This window comes from Malaya genurostris, chromosome 3 (genome assembly GCF_030247185.1).
Source record: "Malaya genurostris strain Urasoe2022 chromosome 3, Malgen_1.1, whole genome shotgun sequence".
NCBI classification, from domain to species: Eukaryota; Metazoa; Arthropoda; class Insecta; order Diptera; family Culicidae; genus Malaya; species Malaya genurostris.
In genome coordinates, this window is record NC_080572.1 from 256,588,461 (window position 1) to 256,614,501 (window position 26,041).

General features: G+C 36.7%; 1 protein-coding gene across 2 annotated transcripts in view; it reads right to left on the minus strand.

Annotated features, from left to right (window-relative positions):
- The window catches only part of LOC131438719 (gamma-1-syntrophin), a 140,074-nt gene that overhangs the window by 11,683 nt on the left and 102,350 nt on the right, over positions 1-26,041 (minus strand). For both annotated transcript variants that reach the window (XM_058608926.1, XM_058608925.1), the window contains exons 2-6: positions 24,449-24,519; positions 24,234-24,389; positions 16,319-16,477; positions 4,475-4,601; positions 3,969-4,109 (exon numbers count right to left, since the gene is read on the minus strand). In XM_058608926.1, the coding sequence (XP_058464909.1) occupies positions 3,969-4,109; positions 4,475-4,601; positions 16,319-16,477; positions 24,234-24,389; positions 24,449-24,514 (649 nt within the window). In that variant the 5' untranslated portion in view covers positions 24,515-24,519. The remainder of the gene's footprint in view (positions 1-3,968; positions 4,110-4,474; positions 4,602-16,318; positions 16,478-24,233; positions 24,390-24,448; positions 24,520-26,041) is intronic.

The following is a 26,041-nucleotide window of genomic DNA, read 5'->3' on the forward strand; positions in this document are numbered from 1 at the left end:
TATAAGGGTGGCAATATTTTAGGATCACCTCTAATTTCGTAAAGCGCTAGTGCTCAAAAGTTTGGGCCCCTCGAAAAAAGTTCTCATGCAAAATTTGAGCTAAATCGGACATGGGTAAGAGGAGCTGTCCGGCGGTTTATGTTGGAAAATTTTTGATCTTGAAAAAGCACCATAGGGGGAAAAGTACATAAAATTTCCGAGATCGAAATTTTGTTGATGCCAAAAGTCTTAAAACTGCATGAAACGTTGAGATTGAATGTCATCTCTAAAATATTTTTGTTTGATAACATCGACTTTCTGGGACTTCTTCCGAGATGCTGCATTTTCGATGAATCGAGAAAACGTGGGACGGGCCAATTACTTTTTTCAGCACTCATTTTGCAACAAAAATTGAGATGGAAACTATAGTAAATTTGAAAAAACAAAGTCAAAAGCAGGAAAAAATTTAAAAATCGAATATCAAACTCTATTTTCACATTTTTTGTTTATTCTTGTTGGCATTTTCAAGTTAAAACTTTTTCCTAATAACAGAAGCTTCCGTTTGTCAAAATCAAACAGTAGGCTTGGATATACACCAATACATCTACTAATACCGTTTTCGTTTTTGAACCTAGACGCGGGCTACTCTGACTCCGAGTAAAACGAACACGTGGTACGCGCCCAACTACAACAACTCATGAAAAAAAGAAAAAATAAACAAACTTGCATGGATGCGTGGTGCGACCCGAGAAAATTTTCAGAGCGAAACTACGCGGTTGGAGTCCGATCTAGAGCGACCTCAGGTTGCTAAAACAAACATATCAAACGTTGTTTGGGCGACTCTGGGTCAGCTTTCGGGCTGCTCTGATCAATAAACGAAAACGGTATAAGTGACACGTGTGTAGGATTTTTTTTAAATAGTCGATGAAAATCAAACGCGTTAATTTAGGGGACGGGTACAGCGTGATGGGACAGTCGATGCCTCTTCCGTAGCACACCTGGGTTCGATTCCCAACCCCGCACATAAGGTCAGAAAGTTTTTCAGGCTCTTTTCTGAGTAAGCTATTCCAAAATGTCTGCATTTTCGCTTTATTAATTCCATCAGTAATTTTTACAGTTTGTCTTTATGCTGAGAAATGCTAAAAAGTTATTTTAGTTTGTATTTTTTTATTATTTTCATGCGCTGAATAAGAACAGAAAATGTAAATATTTGATGTCAAACAGTTTTTTATGACTCACAGCCGTACGAATAGAACACTGCTTGAAACAATTTCGAATATAAAGGATGTGTTCGTTCAACTATAGTAGTTTTATTATTATCTTGTTCCATGACAGTTAGAACAATTTACCTCAGTTTGGTAACTATAGTAATAATTACATTGAAACGTTGTCGTTTTTGGAAACCTTCACTGTTTCCCGAATTTCGTTCGAATCGGTTTATTTCGAACGAATGCGAAATTTTGCATAGGGGTGAATTTCTCTACTGGGTAAAATTCTGGTAAGTTTGGCGGTCTTGCCTCCTTCGGCATTAAAACAGTATCATTGTTTTTGTACCTCACTCGCGTAATGGCACGATGCCAGATCCTCCAATAACAGAGTGTCATATTCGTAGGGAGGGCAGCACACACTTCTGGATGCATTCTTCTTTATATATTCGGCCGTGGACTGTGCGGTCCGTTAAGTACGGCTTGCTACATTTGCTGCATTTACAGATCACCTTCCACACCATGTATTTCTTGGCATATTTGTCAAACTTTTTCTACCAGAACTTATCCGGAACATCTAAGCGCAACTTACCGACTAAAAACTAGTATCGTTAGATAATTATTAATAGCATAAATCAAATTTTAATACACGGGATAAGGTCGAATTGTTGATTCCCAACTGTTTCGTGATTCACCTGTGGGACTGACCTGGTTTTTCCACAACCACGCCGAAGTACTTCTTGCTTGGAAGTTATTTCAAAAACCTCTTGACAGATTTTGACGAAACTTAGTACATGTCAAAATTACACTCCATACTTGTTTTAATCATAGTTTCATTGATTTTTACCCATGTTATAAAAAGTTGCTACAAAACTCTCTCAGATTTTAAATAAACTTTCTGGACATGTATACTTTATCACAGAAAGCCATTTTGCATATTTTGTTTTTTTTTCAAACTTTATCTAGACTGTCTTTTGAAAATGGCCAATTTTTTTTACCATTATTTTTCAAATGGTTGCAGTCGAAAAACGACAAATCTCAATAAAATGTGTATTACTAGTGATTTAAAAAAAACAGCTGAGTTTTCTAATAAACATACTGAAAAAACTCCAAATCAAGTGCTGTACTGATCGGTCAAATCGATTTTAAAAATTTAAAGCCAATTTACAAAACAAAAACGCCTCGTTTATTTTGACGAAATTTTGTCTCAAGATAGATATTTAAGTCCTCAACCAACCGTTCATACATTGCAAGATGGGCACGTTCAAGGGACAAAAGTCTAAAGGGGCATTCGCCCGGTGCAACAATTTTAGGGGGCGCAAAGTTATCCTAGGAACTTTTTTTTTGCTCGTTCAAGTCAGCTTTCCGGAGATGGAGTTCAGCCAAATTTCCGCGGTACGCCACTGAAAGAAGGTATACTTAAAGGAAAAACTAGTTAAATCATTATCTAGTCCAGTAATTCGTTTTGCAAATATCAGAGTAGCCGAGAGGGAGTTTTATAGTTTTCGATAAAAATACACCCAAAAACAAATTCAACTAGGGCAAGCAAAAGTTATTTGTTCTATGCACAGAATAGGCTAGCCCCCAAACAAAGAAAGTTTTTAACAGAGCTTAGTTAACGAGAATTCTGCAACATTTGGAATCTTTGAAACTATTCACGAAGCATCTGATAAAATTGTGAATAGATCATCCTAGACCATATTATTTTTGAAACGGTAGTTTGAGTTTCTTTCTTATTGATCTCACCAAACCGGAAGATGCACTATGAGAGTAGTTGGAAGAGAATAGGTCACGGAAAGTTTACGTTAGAATCATAATTTAACACCCAGACAGAATACGATTTACCAATTTAAGTTGGTTCACGACTTTACGTCAAAGTCATCATTACAAAAATTGTTTTTTTTAATGACTGAGAGGAAATCAGTTTGAAAAGTGAATTAAAACTCACATAAAAAAAGATATTTTTGGGAAAAAGATATGCTCAAAGATAGAATTCGAACCTGCGTTCTTATAAGGGCAGCATTTACAGAGGGGCAGTAGGCGAGCCAAAAATCTTAGGAGGTCCTTAATGAGACCCACCGAGTGAAAAAAAATCGTTCACGAAGGTAGGTGCACACAAATTATTCTAGTAGCGAGAGCGCATAGCAAAGTCAATTCCTTCCTACTTCAAACTGAATCAGGGTGTTTCTTGCAGATATCCGTTGGTAACATACGTTTTTTGCGTTTTTTGATTTGCACGGCGTTACTTATTTTTGAAATTTTTGTAATCAGACAACTAAGAGGTAGAAAAATTTAATAATAACAATAAAACTGAATGTTACTTGTTTTGATTTATAAATTTTAGCTGAACTCGACAAGGATATTATGATTGTTTGCTGAAACTTTGATCCCATTATTTAAAAGGAAATAATAAAAAGCATCACTGAGATACGGCAAGACGGAAAATAAACCCGAGATATACTACTTAGTACGTACATCAATGTTCGATTCCTGGTTTAGAATATTCTTTTCAAAGCATGAAAATAATCAAATACACCCTCAATAAAATGAAAACAAAATCAGCATCTGAACAGAACGTCAATGAAATAAATCTCCTAAACGCGATCCTTTGTTTCAAGGCACTATTGAATCAAGGTTGGTTTCCTGTAACACCTGGCCGGCTTTGGAGACCATAGAACAGTGTAACTAAAGGAAGCGTTAGCTAAGTATTGATCCTGTTTCGCCTTTCGAATTTTTGCCTGTGAAAGCCGAAAAAAAATCAAAGCCAAACATTTCCTCACTCACCCGACACTAAATCAATCCACCGATTCTCCGGCTCGGAACTGATGGAAACTGGTCTACTGTTGTTTGCCGATTTCCAAACTTCATCCGCTTTCAGTTCGGCACAGGTCGCGTCATTGTCCGATTCCGGTGTCTCCCGGCTTACTGTTGCCATGTTCCACAGGTTGAAATTCCAATGACGGGCACCGTCGCAGCATCGACGGGACATAGGATTATTCAGGCATTCGGTGATAGGATCATTCGGGTCGGATGTTCATGCAACGTTGTTGATACAGTTGGGACACAAAGAATGCCAATATCGTGCCGGTGTCGAACGTGAAATGAGAAATCGGAAAAATAGAAAAAAAAATGTGATCCTGCATGAATCATTCGAGAAGGAATTTTGCCAGCATCCACTCAACTATTATCGGCCACAGTGTCGTCAGTCGCAAATAGTCCAGTGGTTTTGCGGCGTTTAGTTGAGTGATGTTGGTTTTAAAACTATGTTTGTAATTTTAAATTATACTAACACTGCTTCTGTAGAAATGGCGTCGCGGCTCGATAGTGTTTCACAGTAAGCACCACTATATCCCCAGCGTTTCGGAGAATATTCACGGCATCGTCATGTGGGCAAGCAGTAATATATTCGCCATTGACCTGCAACCAAATAATACACAATGCATTAAAAAATGTACACGATTTTTAATTGTGTGAATTCTTTTCGAGGGTTGATTTATGTGCGGTACAAAATAAAATAAATCTCCAATCATATTTTGAGAGCAAAAAAATTATTCGAAGAATCAAATGTTACGAGATTTATGATTTCCACGTGATACAATACGTGCCGTCGGGAGCACATTGCTGAAATTTTCATTAGACACTGATAAATCCGTCCGGGCTGACCCTTCGCTTCTGTTGAATATTTTATAGGTCAATGTTCAAGCAAGGTTTGTTCCGGAATTTAATATATTTCCTTTTGCTTTCCTTCCGTTGCTGATTTCCCGGTGTTATCATGGAATTACGGTGAGCAACGTACTTCATCAAAAGTGGTTACATTTATCTGGCTTTAATTTTCATTTCTCTGTCCAGCCAATAGCTATGGAGTTACGGAATCGGTCAGGGAAAAACAGAAATTTAATCTGTTGAGTGCTACAAAGAAACACAATTTTAGGGTTGGCAGGGGAACAGAAAGTTTTTTCGTATAGAATAAATAGGCGATTGGTTTGTCAGAAAGGGCAACGGAAATGCTTTTGTTTGGATACTGACTTCTTTAGCCGGACGGATAAAGAGACAAAGGAACAAAGGGACAAAGGGACAAAGGGACAAAGGGACAAAGGGACAAAGGGACAAAGGGACAAAGGGACAAAGGGACAAAGGGACAAAGGGACAAAGGGACAAAGGGACAAAGGGACAAAGGGACAAAGGGACAAAGGGACAAAGGGACAAAGGGACAAAGGGACAAAGGGACAAAGGGACAAAGGGACAAAGGGACAAAGGGACAAAGGGACAAAGGGACAAAGGGACAAAGGGACAAAGGGACAAAGGGACAAAGGGACAAAGGGACAAAGGGACAAAGGGACAAAGGGACAAAGGGACAAAGGGACAAAGGGACAAAGGGACAAAGGGACAAAGGGACAAAGGGACAAAGGGACAAAGGGACAAAGGGACAAAGGGACAAAGGGACAAAGGGACAAAGGGACAAAAGGACAAAGGGACAAAGGGACAAAGGGACAAAGGGACAAAGGGACAAAGGGACAAAGGGACAAAGGGACAAAGGGACAAAGGGACAAAGGGACAAAGGGACAAAGGGACAAAGGGACAAAGGGACAAAGGGACAAAGGGACAAAGGGACAAAGGGACAAAGGGACTCTTAACTGTAACGTTGCTAAAAATAAACTGTTAAAGTTGGGATTCGATCAGTGGCGCGACATGTGTCGACAAGTTAAGTATCCGAGCGAGTTGCGCTGCGGTACGCTCCGCGCGTGCGGGCCGTGATTGAAAAATTCAGTGCTCCGAAAGTATTAATCTTTCCACTCTGAAACTTTGCCAAGATTGAGTTAAACCTCTATGGTTTCGGTTTTTCAATTGAAAAAGTAAAAAGTTAGTCCCAAGCATAATTTTTGACATTTTTCATGAAACTACCTTTAAAGGTTGTTTTATGGAATCGCTTATTTAAAGGCTAAGGAAAAGAAATTTCAAAAAATCATATCTCGAAAATTTCACGTACCATATTGAGTTCTTTACTAAAAAAAAATAGACGAAAAATAATGGCTGATTTTGCGTGGAATACCCCATATATTATTACGTTTTCTGTGTAGGTTTTCATGAACACTTTCATCCTTTATTCAAAGGACGTGTTTTTTGTTTCTATGAAATGTATCTTATGATCAAAAAAGAACCCGAATTTTCATTTTAAAATTCCCGCGTTTGTCCAATCGGTAAACTTTTATTCTCTCAACGTTGGCAACACTTTTATACACATTCTGTTGACGCATATCGTACGATTAGTTTTTGTTTGGTGTCTATACAAAGAAGTTGAAAAATTTTCGTGTGGCGATTTTTATACTGGATGAAAATTTAGAACAACGGCTCGCCTTCGAAGCGCCATTCGGTCGATTGTTGTGCGGTTTCGACGTCATATTCATATATCCACATCTCATCACCAGCTATGATGCATTCAATGAATGTGGAGTCACTATCTGCGTTGGAAATCATCTCTTTGGCCACATCAACACGACGCTGTTTTTGAATGAAATTCAGCTTTTTTGGCACCAGCCGAGAAGCGACGCGTTTCAAACCCAAAACATCAGTTAAAATGTGTTCGGCTAATCTATAAGAGATGCCCAACAACACAGCAATCCAATCCAATCGATACAGAACGATTTAGCAACACGATTTGCTTCGCCGATTCAATGTTTTCTTCAGTAACAGATGTTGTTGGGCGGCCAGGGATCTCATCATGATCCAAATTTGTACGACCACCTTTGAATCGTTTATACCACTCGTATGCCTGTGTTTTTCGTAGAAACGATTCACCAAAGGCCTTCTCTAACATTTTTAACGTTTCGGAACACTTAAATCCATTTGCAACACAAAATTTGATGCACGCACGTTGTTCTAAATTTTCATCCATTATAAAAATCGCCACACGAAAATTTTTCAACTTCTTTGTATAGACGCCAAACAAAAACTAATCGTACTATATGCGTCAAAATTTGACAGAATGTGTATAAAAGTGTTGCCAACGTTGAGAGAATAAAAGTACCGATTGGACAAGCGCGGTAATTTTAAAATGAAAATTCCGGTTTTTTTTTACCATGCAATGTACTGACTCGATGTAAAAACTCCCCCTTCTCTATAAATCCCTCACCTTATACTTCCCAACCACCCCCAAATCCCTACCTTAAACTGTTACAAACCCGGTTAACGACCAAAATTAGGTTAAAACCGGGGATAAATAAACGATATAATAATAATAATGTTTTTGTTTGACTAACCTATAATCAAACTCAAATTTTTCATTAAGAAATTTCCACTGCTGAAAAATGCAACGTCATATTCCAGGAAGCCTACTCTGTTACAGCCTGTTGAATTATTTACAAATGATACCACTCGCCTGCTCCGTCTTTTGAATGGAAGAGTGAAGGAAAGTGCATGTTGTTCTGTAGTAAAAAGGTCATAAAATTCGTGCGAGCTTGTTGCAAAGATAAAGGGTAGAGCAAAACCACACACAACTGAGTCGGCTTCCATCCTCTTTTCAGTGCTCTAGAAATGTTTCTGCAGTTGCCAATCGCACTCCGGGGATTTTGCATAAAGATCTGGGTAAGCCATCCTGCTTTTTTGTACATACGACCTTGAACGAGATATGCTGCTCCCCGGAAGGCTTTGTATCATTCGAAAATACCCCAGCAGACCCATCATCCGAGGTGCATTCATTTGTCGCATAACCACATATGGCACACAGGATTGTGTCTGGTGTTGGTGAGTTTCCTGGTTGGATGTCCTGTGCGACAGGAGCTCAGTGCTCGTTTGGCATAAGACAAATTGACGTAGTTCTATTTTCCTTGGTAAAATTTCCTAACAACTGACAGTAACTCTCCATTGCCGTTCGCTGATGAATGGGCTCACCACTGCTAACTCATATGTGTGTGTTTTAATTAAGTTAGCAAACGTACACATGCTGTATCAGGAAGCAATGCTTGCTGTATAACCTGGCGGATATTCGATATTAGTAGGTTTTCTCGTTAGGGCTGTTGTACCTATATTCGTTCTATTATTCGTGGCACCAATGTTATTTATTATTCCATCAATAATTGACGAGCCTACGAATTGCCATCAATTGGTGCATTCGTATTTACTTTGCTATTATAATCAAACGCTTTAATGTTTATCCAACGGTGGTTTCGTCATAATTTGATGAATATAAACTCTGCGTGGAATTCCGGTACGGTTACCCTTCAGGAGATATTCCGCTAGATCACTTCTATGAACGAAATTCAATTTTTTTTTCCTGAGATGAGACAGAACAGAACGCTAGAGTTGACAGCTGATTTTTTTTCTTTTGGTAAATTTAATTGGTTTCGTGAAAAGCTTTCACCGAATGATCAATTATCGCGTAGGTACAATCATACACATAGTGGATTAATTGAACGAACAGCAGGAACAATCCGTTCGCTCAACTTGAGTACTGTTGTAATTATAATTAATATTTGATTATAATTACGAAGACGACACTTGATTACTGACATCCAGTAATTGGAACATGTCAACAAAATCACGGGAAAAAAAGGATGATTTTGATCTGTTTTTTTTTGTCCGGACGAATCTGAACAGTTGGAAGGTGAATAGCCAGGTAAAAAAATAATTACTTTGCCAGTGAATGTTTGGTTGTTCAATGTTTTGTTATAATGATTATGAAGGGTGATTTTTTTGCTGGTATCTTTTTGGCAACACTGATTTCGTTAGATCACGCGTGAATCGCGTCTTGTGTCGATGTCAAATTTGTTCAGTTTGGTCTATTATTTAATTATGAATCGTCGTTTGGTCTATAATTTAAACATGAATGGTCAACAAGCAAAATTGCGGCATCTGGGATAATTTTACAATTTATTAGTTGTAATCGACTGTAACCAAAGAATGATGAATTTCTCTTTGGCATCGCATTTCCACTTAGAATTGTTCAACAACATAATTAACAATTCAATGATGTACAAACACTTAACACTACCTCATATTTTATTACTTAATGATAAGTTTTAGATTTTGACTTCTAGTATTGTGCACGGAGAACCCGTAGCTCACAAAATTTGCAATATTCACGCCCTGGTTGTTTCAACTAAAATGCTATTGATTTAACTAACATATCTGTTGATTTTGTCATAACCATTCAGGTATACGAAATTGCTGTATTCAAATACTGTCACTTAGAGGAGAACGAAGACAGCAAAAAGCAGAGCAAAAACCTTCTTAATTTCACCAGAAACCTTTGAAATTGAAAAATTTCAATGGTAAATTCACCGTCATTTATGTCAGTTACGTAGTGGCCGTTTCATGTAAGTGAAAGTATGCAGAAGAATATTAGATTCCTACAATATAGGGTAAAGGCTCCCTATTTCATCTCATTTGTAAGGCCGTCGCCTTCAAACCCCGATTTAGCCACTAAAATCACTGTAACTAATTCATAATACTGCTTCATTCGCCTTGCTCCACATTGAGATTTGATGCACATTCCTTGGAAATTAAAATAATGTTCATAAAACAGCAAAAAACACTTATGATGTTTTCACTACTCTGCTCCTAATTTCATCTCAATGGATTTTAATCCATCCTATCGTTGATCTTTTATTCATCCTATAAATTAGCAATGGCGACAGCAATCAAAACAAAATATTCCACTATCACACTCTCACCCGCATTCGCATGGCTGCCAGATGGTTGACTAAACGCTACCAGCTGGAAAAATATGGCTGGGCAGACATTCTGGTGACCGACTGCCTTACCGCTGCCAGATATACAACTCAAACGATACAACCGTACCCACCAGGATTTTTCCACATTATTATTATTGGTAAAAAATTTACTCGTTGAATTATCTAATTAATGGGGCAATGACTTACGGATATCTAAAGAACTATCTTTTAACATCATTTTATTAGTGAAAACAGATAGAACAGATATAGACTTTCTATGCAAAGTAATACATATTTTCTATGAAAATACCTGGCATCTCTGTGCACAGCCGATGAAACACACACACTTCACAGCGTTATGTTGGCGTATAGCGGAATGAAACCAGTGCTACTAGATTTGCCACAATGGTTATTTCATTAGTATTTAACACGTTCTTTCTGGTAATATTCGAAGCAGAAACAGTTTTATTGAAATATTAATATCAATAATATAATTAAACTAATGTCACGGATACCAAAAACATACTTTTTGATGATAATTTGAAGAAGATAAACAATTTTTGTTTTGTAACATTATGAGATAACTTGGCAACTTTGCGAAACCAAATGAGATGAAAACAAAGCGCAATCAAGTGCACTAAGTGAAAAATTTTCATCTCATATTTTTAAAGACTTTTATTATTTGTCGGGTAGTTTTTGAAGTATTCAATCGTTAATTAAACAAGTAGCAAGTGAACATTACTAATTATGAAGTCATCCAGCATTCAATGGTAGTGTAATTGTGCGAAAAAGTGATCATGTTTTGAGACGAATCGATTAGTAGATAATCAGAAACATGACGAACTGAAAATCTTGAGACGAAAATGTGTCCTAAATTGAAAAGTGAGTTTATTTTATTTAAAAAAAACGATTACCGAAGAATTTAAAACCATTTCTTTCAATAGGAAAGTGTGACAATAGCTTTTCAAATCATTTTAAAACATTTCACAGTTTGCTTCCGGTAGGTTGTAAAATATTATTCATGTTCAAAGTTATGAGGTGAAGGGATGAGATGGAAATAGGAGCTCAGATGAAATAGGGAGCCGTTGCCCTAAATATTTTAATTTCATCTGCGAGTGATGTGTTTTCAGACAGTTCATGTCAATGTCATTAAAAACGCTTAACGCTAAAAATTACTGCTTAACTAAAGTGATAGCATTTGTATTTTCTTGAAAGTGCATCTGTAGCATTAGGCTTATCAGCTACATTCTTGAAAATGCGCTGTGAACATTTTTCTGGTGAATTCTCTCTTGAGAATTTTAATCTTTTGCTGCATTTCTATATCATCTGTGAGTTTAGTGATAAAGCTATACGCAGCTACTTGTGAAAAATTTCGTTGTTGTTGAACAATTAGCTGCCCCCCCGAAAGGACTAGCAGTAAAAATATGAATTGCAATAGGCGTCTTAAGTTCAAATAACTGAATAATTGGTTAAAACAACTGAGACATTTTGTCGTGAATACGACTTACTTTACTATGTGGTGCCTTTTCAAAATTAGCTATATGGAAGAATAAGCAGAAGTTAATCGTGAATATCTCGACTTGTGTTGATGGCAGCAACATAATTATTTCACTATTTCATCAAAAATATGATCAGGAATTTAGGATAATATTTTGAACAATGTGAGTTAACCACAAACAACTCAAAAATTAAATTTTCTGAAAATTTGAAAACAACGCGGAAAACTCTTTACTTTCACTTGGGTTTTTCGCGCAAGGACGACGATTTTGAGGTAGTCAGCCACATATCTTCAACTGACAGCGTATAGAAGGGGAACCGTGGTCGAAAATCGATCATTTCTTCTTGTGCGTTGGATGGAAGCAGAGGTCGTGGGAATGATTTATTCAACCAGCAGCTTCGGAGAGTTCACCTTCTGCGTGGTTAAAAACCTCAAACGCCCAGGTCGCAACTCTCATTGGGCCTTCAGTTGTCCGGTGGAGCAGTTGGCAATGAAAGCAGGCCTTTTGCGTGTTATAAGGCCTCAAACGCTTAGGTCGTGCTTCTTCGATTTTCTGTATTTTCCTACATGCTGGAAGTCAGCAAAAGTTGTGCCGTTACCTAAACCAGGCAAAGATCCCTCGATTCCGACTTCTTGCCGGCCAATCAGTTTACTATCTGCTATGAGCAAGCTTGTCGAAAGGATGCTACTCGATAGAATTCTCGATCACACCAACTCGAATAATATAATTCCTCCCGTCCAGTTTGGAGCCGGACACTCCACTACACAACAGCTGTATAGAGTAATGAAAATTATTCGCTCGAATAAGGCAGTGCCCAAGTCTACGGCGATGGTCTTATTAGACATCGAGAAAGCTTTTGACAATGTCTGGCACAAAGGACTAATCTACAAGCTCTACCGTTATAACTTTCCCATTTACTTAGTTAAAATGATACAAAATTACCTCTCAGAATGATCATTCAAAATCTCACTAAATGAAACATATTCCGAAGAATTTCGAATTCCAGCAGGCGTCCCTCAGGGGAGCTTACTGGGTCCAGTGTTATACAACATCTACACGGCAGATATCCCTCAGATGCCCAACGACTGCTACCTGTCAGTCTTCGCAGATGACACTGCCATCCTTTGTAAGGGAAGAATTACTCGTTATATTACTAAAAGGCTTCAGAACTGTCTAGATAATTACTGTAACTACTTGAACACCTGGAAAATCATGGTGAATTCTAGTAAAACACAAACTATATTTTTCCCGTACCGCCCATCCCCTAGGCTTATTCCCCAAGACAATTGCAAAATCATACTTCACGGCACATCCATCGAATGGTCAAATGAAGCAGTCTATTTAGGTCTAACAACTGATTCAAAACTTTTATTTAGAAGTCACACAGAAAAGATCTTGAATAAATGTTCACTTTTAATTAAAAAATTGTACCCGCTAATAAATAGGCAATCCAAACTGAATGAACAAAACAAGATAGCTATCTATAAACAAATTATCGCTCCGGTAATATATTATGCTATACCAATCTGGTCCACTTGTGCAAAAAGCCATAAAAACAAATTGCAAGTTTTACAAAACAGATGCTTGAAGATGATTTTAAACTTGAACTGGCGTACCAGAACAGTGTATGTCCATAGATTAGCTAATGTCGAGACAATCGAAGAGAAAATAAGAAACACATGCGAAAAATTCGTTACAAAATGTCAAAACTCAGAATTTGAAACAATTCAAAATTTAATTTAATTAATTAAATTAGGTAAAAATAGGTTAAGTTAGTATTAGGTCATAAAAACAAACCTTGCAGTGAAAGCTGAAAACTACCAATTAGGCAATGCGAAAATGTGAACAAAACAAAAAATGTCTGTAAGAAAGATGCAAAAATGTACCATTTGAATCACTTAAATTGTAAACCATACAGCAATGTAACAAAAAGTAACAATAAAACTTGAATGAAAGGTCGTGCTTCATCTGGACTTCAGTCGTCAGGTGGAGCAGTCGTCAATGCTTTCATTTGAACTTCGGTCGTCAGGTGGAGCTGTCGTCAATAATGAGAGAAGACCTTTTGCGTGATATAACGCCTCAAACGCTTAGGTCGTGCTTTCATTTAGACTTCAATCGTCGGGAGCAGCAGTCGTCGATGCTTTCATTTGGACTTCGGTCGTCAGGTGGAGCAGTCGCTAGTAATATAAACAGACCTTTAGCGTTGTAGAAAACCTCAAACGCTCAGAGCCAGTTTCCCTTCGAAGAAGATCGATTACATCATCCTGTTGGTGGTCGTTTGCGTTGGAGCAAAATACAACGGAAAATGGACAACAATGTGGAACATTCTGCAAAATCAGCCCTTTTAATGGATCTAAATGTTACCTATAGAACTATAAAGATTGCTTCTTTGTAAATCGAAAATTAAAATTATCAGTGTAGTGCAAATCTAAGATCATTTGATCAGTTTTTTGCCATTCTCACAGTTCTAAATTTGCAACAGTGTTTAAAATCGTTTATATCCAATCAGTGTTTAATATCTTAGAAAATTATGCAATTTGGTTCTTCTGGGATGCCAGAAATTAATCCCGTACAGCATTTTGATGGTATTTTTTACTAAAATATTGAATTCCGAAATGAAATAATTGACATCAAAATTCTCTAAGGTGCCATTTAGAACCATAATTTTATACCCAAAGAATTATGCGAAATTTTACTTCACTATACTGTATACGGCCAATTTTTCAACCAAAGCTTGTAGTTTGTAGTAAACTTTCTGCAGATTTGCTATATAAAATACATAGCACCGACTCAGAAGCCATTCATTTCGAATTCGGCTATCGTTGTCATCGTGTTGATTATGGTGCGATCGAAGAATTTTCATGCGAAATACAAACAATATGTCATCCTGGAAATAGAAGACGGAAGTCAGCGGTATCCATCGGAAGTCAATGGTATCCATCGGAATTTGAACTTAACTCGTCACTTTCCATCACGAACGCTATCATAAAAGGTTCTTTTCAGAACCACCATTATTTTATCATTAGGAACTATACTGGTTATTTCGTAATATTTGTGTATCAGAATGTTTAATGTAACTAATCTGTTCTGTAGTTTAGGTGTATCGTTTGAATTTCTAGTTGTGTAAATGGGCAAAACTTGCACAATTCACACTATCGATCAAAAAATTTATATTCGGAAGTATAAAGTAAGAGTGTCAGTTTTATTCGTATTCACGACATCCAGTTATGTCTCTGACATTACACACCTGTACTTTTTTTTGTTTTCATGCATACAGGTAACTTTGCTGGGATTGTGTCATTGCTCAGTAGCATGAGTGACACCTCATTGAAACGATTAATTTTCCCCTTTTATTACTCGTTTGTGGTGCGTGTCTTTGCTGGATGTCATTGCTAAACTGCCAGTACGATAAATCAGAAATCTGCATAAAATGTTCAAAACGAAGAATGTAACAATGAGAGATTCTCTTTGTTTACTTTCTCTTTCGATTTTTGCGAAACATTCCTGTTTTTTCCGTAATTTCTTCAGTGCAGATTCGAAGATGATAGCTTTAGTTATTATTATCGGTAAATAATTGGAGTGAAGGATTGTTAACAGTACCGTAATAATCGAGAGAGAAAGTAAACAAAGAGAATCTCTCATTGTTACATTCGTCATTTTGAACATTTCATACAGAAATGGCAGTACAGTTAAAACAACAATTGATAAGTTTTATCAAATTTTAACCAATCAAATGCAGAAAAACAACTAATATTTTAGTGGTTTTGCGATCGCTGGCTCTTCCGTGTGTGAAGATAAAAACAATGGAAAGTCAATTCGTATTGTTAAAAATATTGTGAGACTATGACTCACAGTTTTTGTTGGTTTGTCTAGATCACCAAAAGGTAAGGCAACTAACTACTCACAAGTTCCTATTTCATGCCATCCTGTGTGAAATGATGATGACATTTGACTAATGGAACGGCGTCGGCTGGATGCTATCACTTTCTGCGTTAGTAGCAGAATGAGAGGACTCGAGTTGGTTTGTATGTTATTGCTCATTGCTAAATCAAATTAGAGTGTCTTCAATAGTAGTACTAGTTTATTTAGACTATTCGTCGACTTGTTGATTTATTTCCATCAGACTCTTCTGGAGAACTTCTTGTATTATTCCTAGAAGGTAATTTTCATCTTATCCTCAAAGCGTTCATCGATACGTAGAACTGACATTAGGCCTGGGGCACACAATTAGAAACATTTCAAATTTATAACGGCATTATTTCAAAGTTACACCGAGAACATCATATAAAACTTTCAAGACCCTTATCGATTTTCAACGGGAATCATATTACACACCTGCGAAGGGAGAAATTAGGTTAATCAAACTTCGATAAAACCATCTTCGGTCTCTGGGTGCGGTATGTATCGTGTGCACGAGTATAAAAGAAATTTACTGCCTATTATACAATACTCAATACACAAGTATGGCACATAGACTACTTGAATGAATGGATGCATGAGAAGACACGTAATACATAAATCACGTAGTACGAGTGACGTAAAAATAGTAAAACTTGCTGATTGATTTTTTTCTTCCCCACGAAAGTATTCAGACGAAGCACGTGTTCAAAAGTTCTAGTCATTATTCATGAAATGGTAGCGAACACAACTCAAATAGCACAACATCAAATCGATCAAAAACTGTGCTATGCAGGTGATTTCGGATGGTCAAAAAATTACAATATGGCAAAATTTTGTAAAATATTTCCGTTTTAAAACTAATAGTTTGTGAGATTAAACTTATATGTATGTACCAAAAATCATTATCAAAAAAAAATATAAATTTCAGAGTCAACCGGGTTTTGTTTGTACGTTCACGTGTAATTCACGAATCCTGCAGTCTTTGAACGCCTTGCATAAAGAACAAGTTTTTATCGGAACTAGAAAGCGGCAGGAGCTTTCTTCCGTGAATACATTAGCTACTTACCTTAATGATTGCATCACCCACAAATAGTTGACCTGTTGCGTCGGCAGCTTGATCTTTGTATATGCGTGATATCAGGATAGGGAGTTTATGCTCCGCTCCACCTTTTATGCTTAGGCCTAGACCTCCTACCTTTTGTCGGGTAATTTGTACCATTCGTTCCTGAAAGAATAAATTAGAAAAGGAAGCGGTTTTTTATTAGGTGAAAATTAACCTTCGCTTGGAGTGTCACCACTCACTCGAATGGGGCAGAATGTTTTAGTTTTTCACGTGAAAATGTTTTACTTTACTATGGAGCGCCTTTTCAAAATGATTCTCAGCGAGAGTGATGAGTTTTTGATCGTCAATATCTCTTGTTGTACCTAACGTATCAACATAGTCTTTGCTACATGCAATCGGATATATGATCAGCCTTTTATGATAAAATGTTCAATTGTATGAGATAATAACAAATACTTCAAAATTAAAGTTCACTAAAATGTTTGGTATCAACGAATGTCAAAGTGGAAAATTCATGGCAGATGTTTGCCTTTCTCAAACACAAAAACTTCTAGAACTAACATGTTACAAACAAGAAAATCACATTCAGCCCAAACAAAAAAAATCGATATAAAGATTATTAATATGAAAAAAAAACTCGTTAATTCTAACCTGCACACTGCACAGCTCTAACGGATGAAAAATAAAAAATAACACTATTTTTGCGATATTCTTTTAAATTCAATTTTCGATATTTAAATTCAAATATTTTGCATAATAAAACCATCATTTGAACAACATTTAGTAATTTTTTCGTGGAAAAATATTGAGAAATAAGGCGGCGAAGGAGTATCATGATTTGTGATGTCCAGTGTATCTCAGCGGAGACTAATCAGAAGAGAACAAATCAAAACATAATAGTTGTAGTAGATGTTTTTCTAGACCACAACGTTTTTGTTTGATTTTTTAAACTTTATTTTAAATTTTTGGTGGTTGTTTAAAGTAAAAACTACGATACATAAAAATCCGCCATTTTGTAGCTGTAAAACCACCCCAAAGTAACAAAAAACAAAAGTGTGTTCAAATTTGAAAACAATTTAACAGTAGTTTTCGAATGACGATGGACATGGACTTTCAAACCCTGCTTTCGAGCAAAACGCATTTAAAGCTAAGTGTCTATAAAATCGAAGGGAACAATTTATTGTTCTGGAGGGCGCGTAGGGTCTAACACCTTCAAAAAATCATATTTTCGCTTTCGTATTTTGTTACAATAAAACATTTCAAGAATGTTTTGTTAAGTTTAAAAGTCAATCGCAGTAGAAAACTTGGGCTTGTGCACCGAGCTCTTGCTTCTTCGCAGAATGAGATAAGCATAGATCAAGACCCATAATTTCCAGAGTTTCGTTCCAATAAAAATTCGAAAATTTCACAGAATATTCTTGAAATGTTTTACTTTCACAAAACATAAAGAAAAAAAAAAGGTTTTTCAAAAGTGTTAGACCCTACCCGCCTTTTAACCCCCTTATAATTGAAGCCTGACGCTATATTGCGAATTTTAATTTATTTATTACTGATGGATGTTGACATACTCCAAAGGATCGTTTTGATTGTATTGGATTATTGAAAAAATTACCGGCTTACTTCTACAGTCTCGACCGATTGCAATAACATTAAAAATGCAGTAATTCAAACATAAACGATATTATAATATAAGTAGAGGTCACGATTCTTCGTTCTAGATATAAGGAATAACAATCTTCACAGAATAATTCCATTGTTTTGTAAAACAACTCTATTTAAAGATCTGATTATTACGGATATCGCGTGCGTTATTATGAAGAATTATTTCTATCAATTCCTTTACATTCGTTTTGTTTTATCAAATTTGATTTTGGACTTAGCCAGTTGTCATATGTGCGAGCCTTGACTAGGAAGGATTCTTAGTGCCAGTAGAATCGTAGTACTAGCCATGTAATGATTCTGTACGCTATGAATCGGCTGCGGAGTCTGTTGTAACAGAAAGGCCAAATTTCACAAAAGGAATGTAATGCCAAGACTTTACTTTATTCAGCCCTGTATTTGTCGTTCGCCGGAGGGCACAGTTTCAATTTCAGCAAGCCTGTGTTATTCATATTGCTCGCACATCGCGTAAATCCGATCTACTCGCAAGCACAATTAGCGAACTTGTTGAATGAAGCCTAATCATCTCTTAGCAAAGTAAAACAAAGTGTTCGAAAAAGGTTTGTCGACAGCAAACACATTGAAAAGAGAGGTCTGCTGTGCCAAGATTTTATGGAACGGCGTATTCGTCGTCCACAAAGAGACGCACGATGTTCGTTTTCGACGTTGCAGCTGTCGGAGTTTTAGTCCATTTTTTAAAATACAAACGTTATAACCGTGTATTTAGCTAAAAATTAGGTCTAACTGTTGGCTAGTAAGTGGGGATCCTTGCATAAGCAAAACAGGACAGCACAGTACGATCGTGGAGTATATGAAGATACTAACGAATTTTGATTGCGTGGGTCAGGATAATGGAACCAGCGTCAAAACAGACTCTTAAGGAGCAAGAATCTTTGCAAGCATATGAGTAATGTCAACAATGTGTGCCTAGAAACAAATTTTGGTGCTTCTTTTTTTGATTTTAATCAATAAATCTTCCATATGGTTGAAAAATAAGCCAATCAGTTCATTCTGCTTAAAATTCAAGAAAAGCGAAAATCTATGTCTAAAACTATTCAGATTTCCTTAAAACTGCTCGAGAAAAATTATTTTAGTTTCAGCTTAGTCCCGCTAACACAACTGATTGACAACAAACACATTCCAATGTGGATTTCCTCTTGGAGCAATTATTGCGATGTAAAGATTTAAGTACCTTCTATAAGTAAACCCGCAAAATAGGAACCTTTAATTTAACACGCGAAAGGCAATGGATGTGGAATGTTGTCGTAAAAATATTTATTTTTCCGGAAAACTTTTTGTAACAGAAAATATTTAGTTTTGCTTACTTTGTGTAGCGCAATCTACTACAAATGGATTGAAGCAGTGTTTTTTAAAGAACTAAAATCTATATTCAGAAAATGTGAGTAATTTTCCATCAAACGTTGATGAAAAATTGATCAAAATTGATATTTTATCTAAAAAGTCAGGCCTAACATTCATTTGAGAATAAATTATTGTTAAAAAGATTGTTTGAAACTCCATCCTGCAAGCCACTTAAATAAACTGGTTGCACTGCATATATGAATACATAGATCTATATGACATATGTACCAAATAGAATGTACGTAATACACAAATTACCAACACAAATTAACTTGGTTTACTCTTGATCCTTAAGGGCTGAGGCCAGTAGGTCACGTATAACCACGTGTCTCGCTCTGCGTATTACATTTCTCTCCATGCTCTCTCGCATATGTGCAAAATGACTCTCGATGGGCCGGGTGGCCAAGAAAGTTTTTATATTTTCGGTTACAAGTTTGACACATAAAACCTAATAAAGCTATCGCTTGTTTGGCAGCCTTGTTGAGCCGATTTTATTTCTCTCTCATTTTTCGTTACGTTACCAGCGAACTGGAGCAGAAAAAATGACGCGTGCGTAGAAATCGACCTACCTTCACAAAAATAACATTCACTTCATTTTTATCGCGAAACAACCTATGTTTTTATCGCATATAAATCAATTTATCTAGATATTGTCAGGATAGATTATTGATGCATGCCTTTGAAGGCGGGATATTCCATGAACAAGTTGAAAGTTGTCGTTTTCAGCTATGCTATTCTTCCTTCAGAAAAAGACTTTCTCGACCGCTAAAGTCAATGAATCATTCTGAAATTTCCACAGAATAATCTAAACTAATTTTCTAAAAGAATGTCAGTTGGGTTTTTTTATATTCGTCACCGTTTCTGAGAAAATCTGATTTAAAGCGTGAAAATAGCCCTCTAAAACACCATAAAACACACTGGTCTCAGACCTTAACAGGTTTCGGGATAGGATTATTATGGGTCAAGGTCATTTCGCCGTAAGCCGTTTCAGCAAGATCCATTTCGCCAAAAAGGTAATTTCAATGAAAGATGCTAGAGTTAATGACCGTTTCGTCTACCTAAATTTTCTGGAATAAAAATTGATTCTTCTACACTTGAATGAAAATTGATTTATGAGAGCGGAGTTCCAAAAAAAACTTGTTGACTTTATTAACCAATAAGCATCAAAGCTTTTGCATAGGCGTATGTGGTATATTTAATAATATGATGTATTATTTCGGCGAAACGACTTTCGGGGAAACGACTTTCGGTGAAATGGCCTGCTCCCGATTATTATACAGAAACTGGTACAGCATAGATTTTTACGAACATATCAAGCTGTAGAAGCTCACACAAACATAGCTCGTGTGGTTATCCAGTTATTCCTTTGGCTTGAAAAGTGATAAATGTCACTCATCATAACCCAAAAGTGAAAAGTGACATTTATATCATAACGAATGAAGCATCAACTCAGAAGTTTATGTTCAGTGGTGTCTGAAAAATCGTCTGTTGCCTTTCTACAAGCAACATACCTGATCAGATGGTAATAACAGCATTATAACAACTAGAGTAATTTATTTCAGAAATATTTTGTAACAAATTTTGAAATATTTTTGGCTGGTAAGCTGTTAAAATAACAAAAATCATAACAAAAAAGACTCTAGCGGGAACCAAATCGTAACAGATTTTGGAACGTTTGTATCACAATTATTATTGTAAAAAATTAGATAGCAAATTTAACACGGATAATTTATATCTCAGCAAACTTTTAGCATCGTTTCAATCCAAAATTGTTAAATGGTTTTTTTTTAATAAATGAATAATTTATTTAGTTATCTGATTTCTTCTTTTAGTTTTTTGAAATTCTGATCATTATATTTCGATAAAAAGCAACGGAAGAACTCATTTTTCCAATTAATGAACGTTATCATGAGTCTCGCAAATGGAAATAAAACATCATAACTGATTTTGTTATTATATTGTTATCATAAGTTTTAGCTTTGAACTGTTTCCATTTGTTAAATATCTCAAAATAACACAAATTGTTATACATATCAACTGTTGATATACTTGTGTTATGATTTTGTTATGTTCATCTGATCGGGTAATGTTTCGTTCTATTCTGGCCAGATTTGGCATCTTGCCGTTACGGAAAAAGACAATGTAGTGATATGCTGCGAACAACGTACAGCAAGTATCCAGCACTTGTATTTTCTCAATACGCTAGAGCTCCGTTCTATTGAAAAAAAATGGTTACTCGTCAAGCAGAATCTCGAAAAGACATGGAATCAAGGATGGCTTTTATCGTATCAAAGAACGTTCGCTGGCAACTCTTCAATGATTGAATCAGTGCCATCAAAGAGAGTTGGAAATCATCGCAACAACAAAACCCCAGCATGGCTCATTTAACATAGAATCGACACCAGTGCGAGAGCGAACTTCTCTCGATGACATTTCTGAGAATCAAAGGTTGGCACGCCGCTGTGGGGATCTTCTCTGAAGCAACAAACGGTCACTTATTCTCGTTTCGCGATCCGATTCTATACAGGCAGTTGATAATTGCGATTGAATCATTTCACTATTGCCGCTTATTCTAACTATGTGCATATAACCTTTGTATAAGTTGTCTCTATGAAAATGTCTGTGAATGCTCCACACAAGGGTTTTGAAATATTGCAACCTAGTATGAGAATCATCAAGTGAATCATCGATTCGGTTTTCTGCGATAATTGTCAACTTGCGATTCTCTCTTGGGAAATTCCACACAGCAACGATCATTATCAGACTGTAATTTTTTTTAAGGGCCGTGAAATACTCAGAGTATGAAGTGGAGCGAAGGAATGTAAAAAAATTCTCTCGCGGTTCAAGCATTGAGAGACTCGAGTTCTTGTAGCATCTTCTACCGGATTGAAAATGTTGTATACAATATAGATAGCAATATAGCAGCTTCTGTCAAATTTTCGGCAATCACCAACACTGCATGGAATACAATTCTCAGTGAGATACAGCTTAATGAAAACTGTTGTTTTCGACCAATCAGCTTACTTTCTTCTATCAGTAAACTTTTTGAGAAAATTATCTTGTTGAGAATGATGACTCATATAAATGAGAATTCAATTTTTTTACCAGAGCAGTTTGGATTTCGTCATGAACATTCAACTACTCATCAACTTGTCAGAGTAACGAACATGATAAAATCAAATAAATCTTATGGGTTATCCACTGGAGTTGCTCTTCTAGACATAGAAAAAGCATTCGACAGTGTTTGGCACAAAGGTTTAATAGCAAAAATGTCTGATTTCCAGTTTACTATTTATTTGATCAAAATGATTCAAAATTATTTAACTGATCTCTTCAGGTTAGCTATCAGAATTGTAAATCTGAATTGCTACCCGTACGAGCCGGTATTCCGCAGGGTTCGAGTGTAGCTCCAATCTTGTATAATATTTTCACTTCTGATCTTCCAAATATACCCGTTGGTTGTCAGAAATCGCTATTCTGTGACGACACAAGTCTGTTAGCCACGGGTAGAAATCTAAGAGTGATCAGCAGTCGCCTACAAAGAAGTTTAAATATTTTCAGTGATTATCTGTCAAAATGGAAAATTAAACCAAATGCAGCAAAAACGCAATTAATTATCTCTCCTCATAAGCCAAGAGCTTCTTTTCTTAAACCAAACAATAATCACATTCTAAAATTGAATGGCTTGGAATTGACATGGTCTGATCAAGCTAAATACTTAGGTTTAACGTATGACAAAAAACTCACTTTCAAGGATCACATTGAAGGAATCCAGGCAAAGCGTAATAAATATATTAAATGATTATATCCTCTTATAAACAGAAATTCTAAGCTCTGTCTAAAAAACAAATTGTTAATTTATAAACAAATTTTCAGACCAGCCATGCTTTATGCGGTACAAATTTGGTCAAGTTGTTGTTCCACCAGGAAGAAAACGCTTCAAAGGATTCAGAATAAAATTCTGAAAATGATTTTGAAGCGTCCTCCCTGGTTTAGTACGAATGAGTTACACAGACTCACAAATATAGAACCATTAGATGTAATGTCACATAATAATATAAGCAAATTCCGACAAAAATCGATGCAATCTTCAATTGAATCGATTCGCTCTCTGTATTAGTTAGTAAGTTAGTATATAAGTTCCTTTTCCCCATTACACAATACAAGTAGGTTTAGAATTTTCCCTACACAAAAATCTCAGAATTGCGGAAGCAAATAATGTCCTCATGATAATAACTAAATCATATATATAATAGGGCTGCAAAGTCACCACTTGTGGCTGAACACCCAATTTTAATCTTAATAATTTAATTTTAACTCATATTCCAATAAATAGTTATTTAAAAAAAAAAGAAAAAAACTGTTGTTTTGTGGTGAAGAAAGTGACCAACGAGGTTGTGTAAAACTTGATGGAAGGAGTCAAACAAAACTTGCTTCACTGGAATATGGTTTCTTTATTCTGTATGAATTGAACTTGATAACGAAATATGATTTTATTTTATAGTAAACAGTTTATTCGATTTACACATATTCTTTTTTGACCACTTATTGATAGAAATACCTTTTATATTCAGTGATCGATCGATATACTTCACATGATTTCTTAAAATTTCGGACATTTTCTGAATTTTACAAAAAGAAACTATGATGCATCTTTACCGGGTAAGCATCAGCGAAGAGAATAGAATGAATAGAAGCTTGAATGTAGGTGTACGGTATTCTGTTCGATAGCATCGGTTCGAAATGTGTTTTTTTCACACCATACAATCTTAAGAGCAGTCTCAAAAAAGGAAGAATGGAGACGAATAGAGGTATTTAAGAGGTTTCAAATGAAAATTTTCATTCAGGATAGTATATACGGAAACTTTTACAGTTTATAACTAGTGGAAACTCTTACCTTAGATTCTATTGGTGGATGATTAATACTGGTAGGTGTAGGAGCCGGCGTCGATGTGTCCTGTTTCTGAATGGTGATCATTTCCATCGATAAATGTAGCCGAGCTAATTGCGGTTTACTTTTGCCATCGCTTATCATAACCATACCGGTGCGAGTCTGTGAAAGCAAACAATATCGTCAATATCTCTTGTATCTTCAATGTAAAACAAACTTACCTTTAAATTCTGATCAACTTTCTCTTCTATCGGGGTAGCCATCTTGAAGCTTGCGTTAATCTTCATATTTCCTGTGAACGGTAGAGAAACGAGAAACGGGAAACGCGTTATTAGTAAAGTTTTTTTTTTTTTTTATTCAAGAATATAATGTTTAAGGCACACTGCTTAAGCTCTAAGATGCCAAGGGCTTTTACTAATTTTAATTTACGACTAACTTAAAACTAGGGTTGTATCATTGAGTAATGTCATATTTGGGTCGCAATGGTTGACTTTGGCAGATCCAGCCTTCAGCTGGTGATCGGCAGTGGCCGGTGAATTGAATATTTCATGAGAGTCTTCCATATGGCGTTGGTGAATGTTCATGTTGGCCGCATTCTTCGGTCCGTGTGGGTCCGCGGGAAACACCCCCAGGTTACGAATACCCGGCGGGTGGCCCGCATGCTGTTGGTAAGTTTCCGTGGGCGATGATGGTGTTGTTACAGAAGAAAATGAGAAAAAAAAAATAGCGAAGTAAATATTGCGGAAAACGGAGTAAAAAGGGGATATGGGAATGAATTGACTAAAACGACAGAGATCTAATTAGTTGACATCGAGATGGTGAAGAGACGGGGAGGGGGGAAGCGAAAAGGTTAGTGACAGCACAAAGATCTTGTTAGTTCCGATGAAGATGGTGGACAGATGAGGAATCGGGATAATCGGCGGAAGTTAGTGTCGAACCTGCAGGTGAAGATTATTCTTAGCCACAGTTGAAACAACATTGATAAATAGGAGGAACTTTCTAAGCCAGATGTAACAGATTACACTTGTATATTAATGTGTTTGAGAAACTCGTATATCAGAAGCATATATGAGCTATTCCGACTCGCCAACACATCCCGAACCGGAACTTCAGGCGGTCTACCTCGGGCCCTGAGGGATTCCAGTAGCTTCGACCTGGCGTCGCGATACTCTACGCACGACCACACGACATGCTCGATGTCCTGATAACCGTCGCCACAGGTGCAGAGCCCGTTCTCCACGATCCCGATACGCCGGAGATGTGCGTTGAATGTATAGTGATTTGACATGAGCCGTGACATAACGCGAATGAAATCACGACTCACGTTCATCCCCTTGAACCACGGTTTCGTTACCTTAGGAATAATGGAGTGTAGCCATCGTCCCAGTTCGTCATTCGTCCATGAAGTTTGCCAACTTTCGAGAGTTTTCTGACGAGAAATACTGAAAAATTCATTGAAGCAGATTGGTCTTTCATAAATATCACCTTCTAATGCGCCCACCTTAGCCAATGAGTCTGCCTTTTCATTTCCCGGAATGGAACAATGCGAAGGGACCCAGACTAACGATATTGAATAAGACCGTTCAGATAAAGTTCTCAAGTGTTCCCGTATTTTCCCCAGAAAATAAGGGGGGTACTTTCCTGGCTTCATTGCCCGGAGAGCTTCTATTGAGCTTAGACTGTCCGTGACAATGAAGTAATGGTCTTTGGGCGAGGTTTCAATGATCTCGAGGGTGTACTGAATAGCAGCTAATTCTGCGACGTAAACTGAAGCCGGATCACTGAGTTTGTACGAAGCGGTGATGTTTTGATTG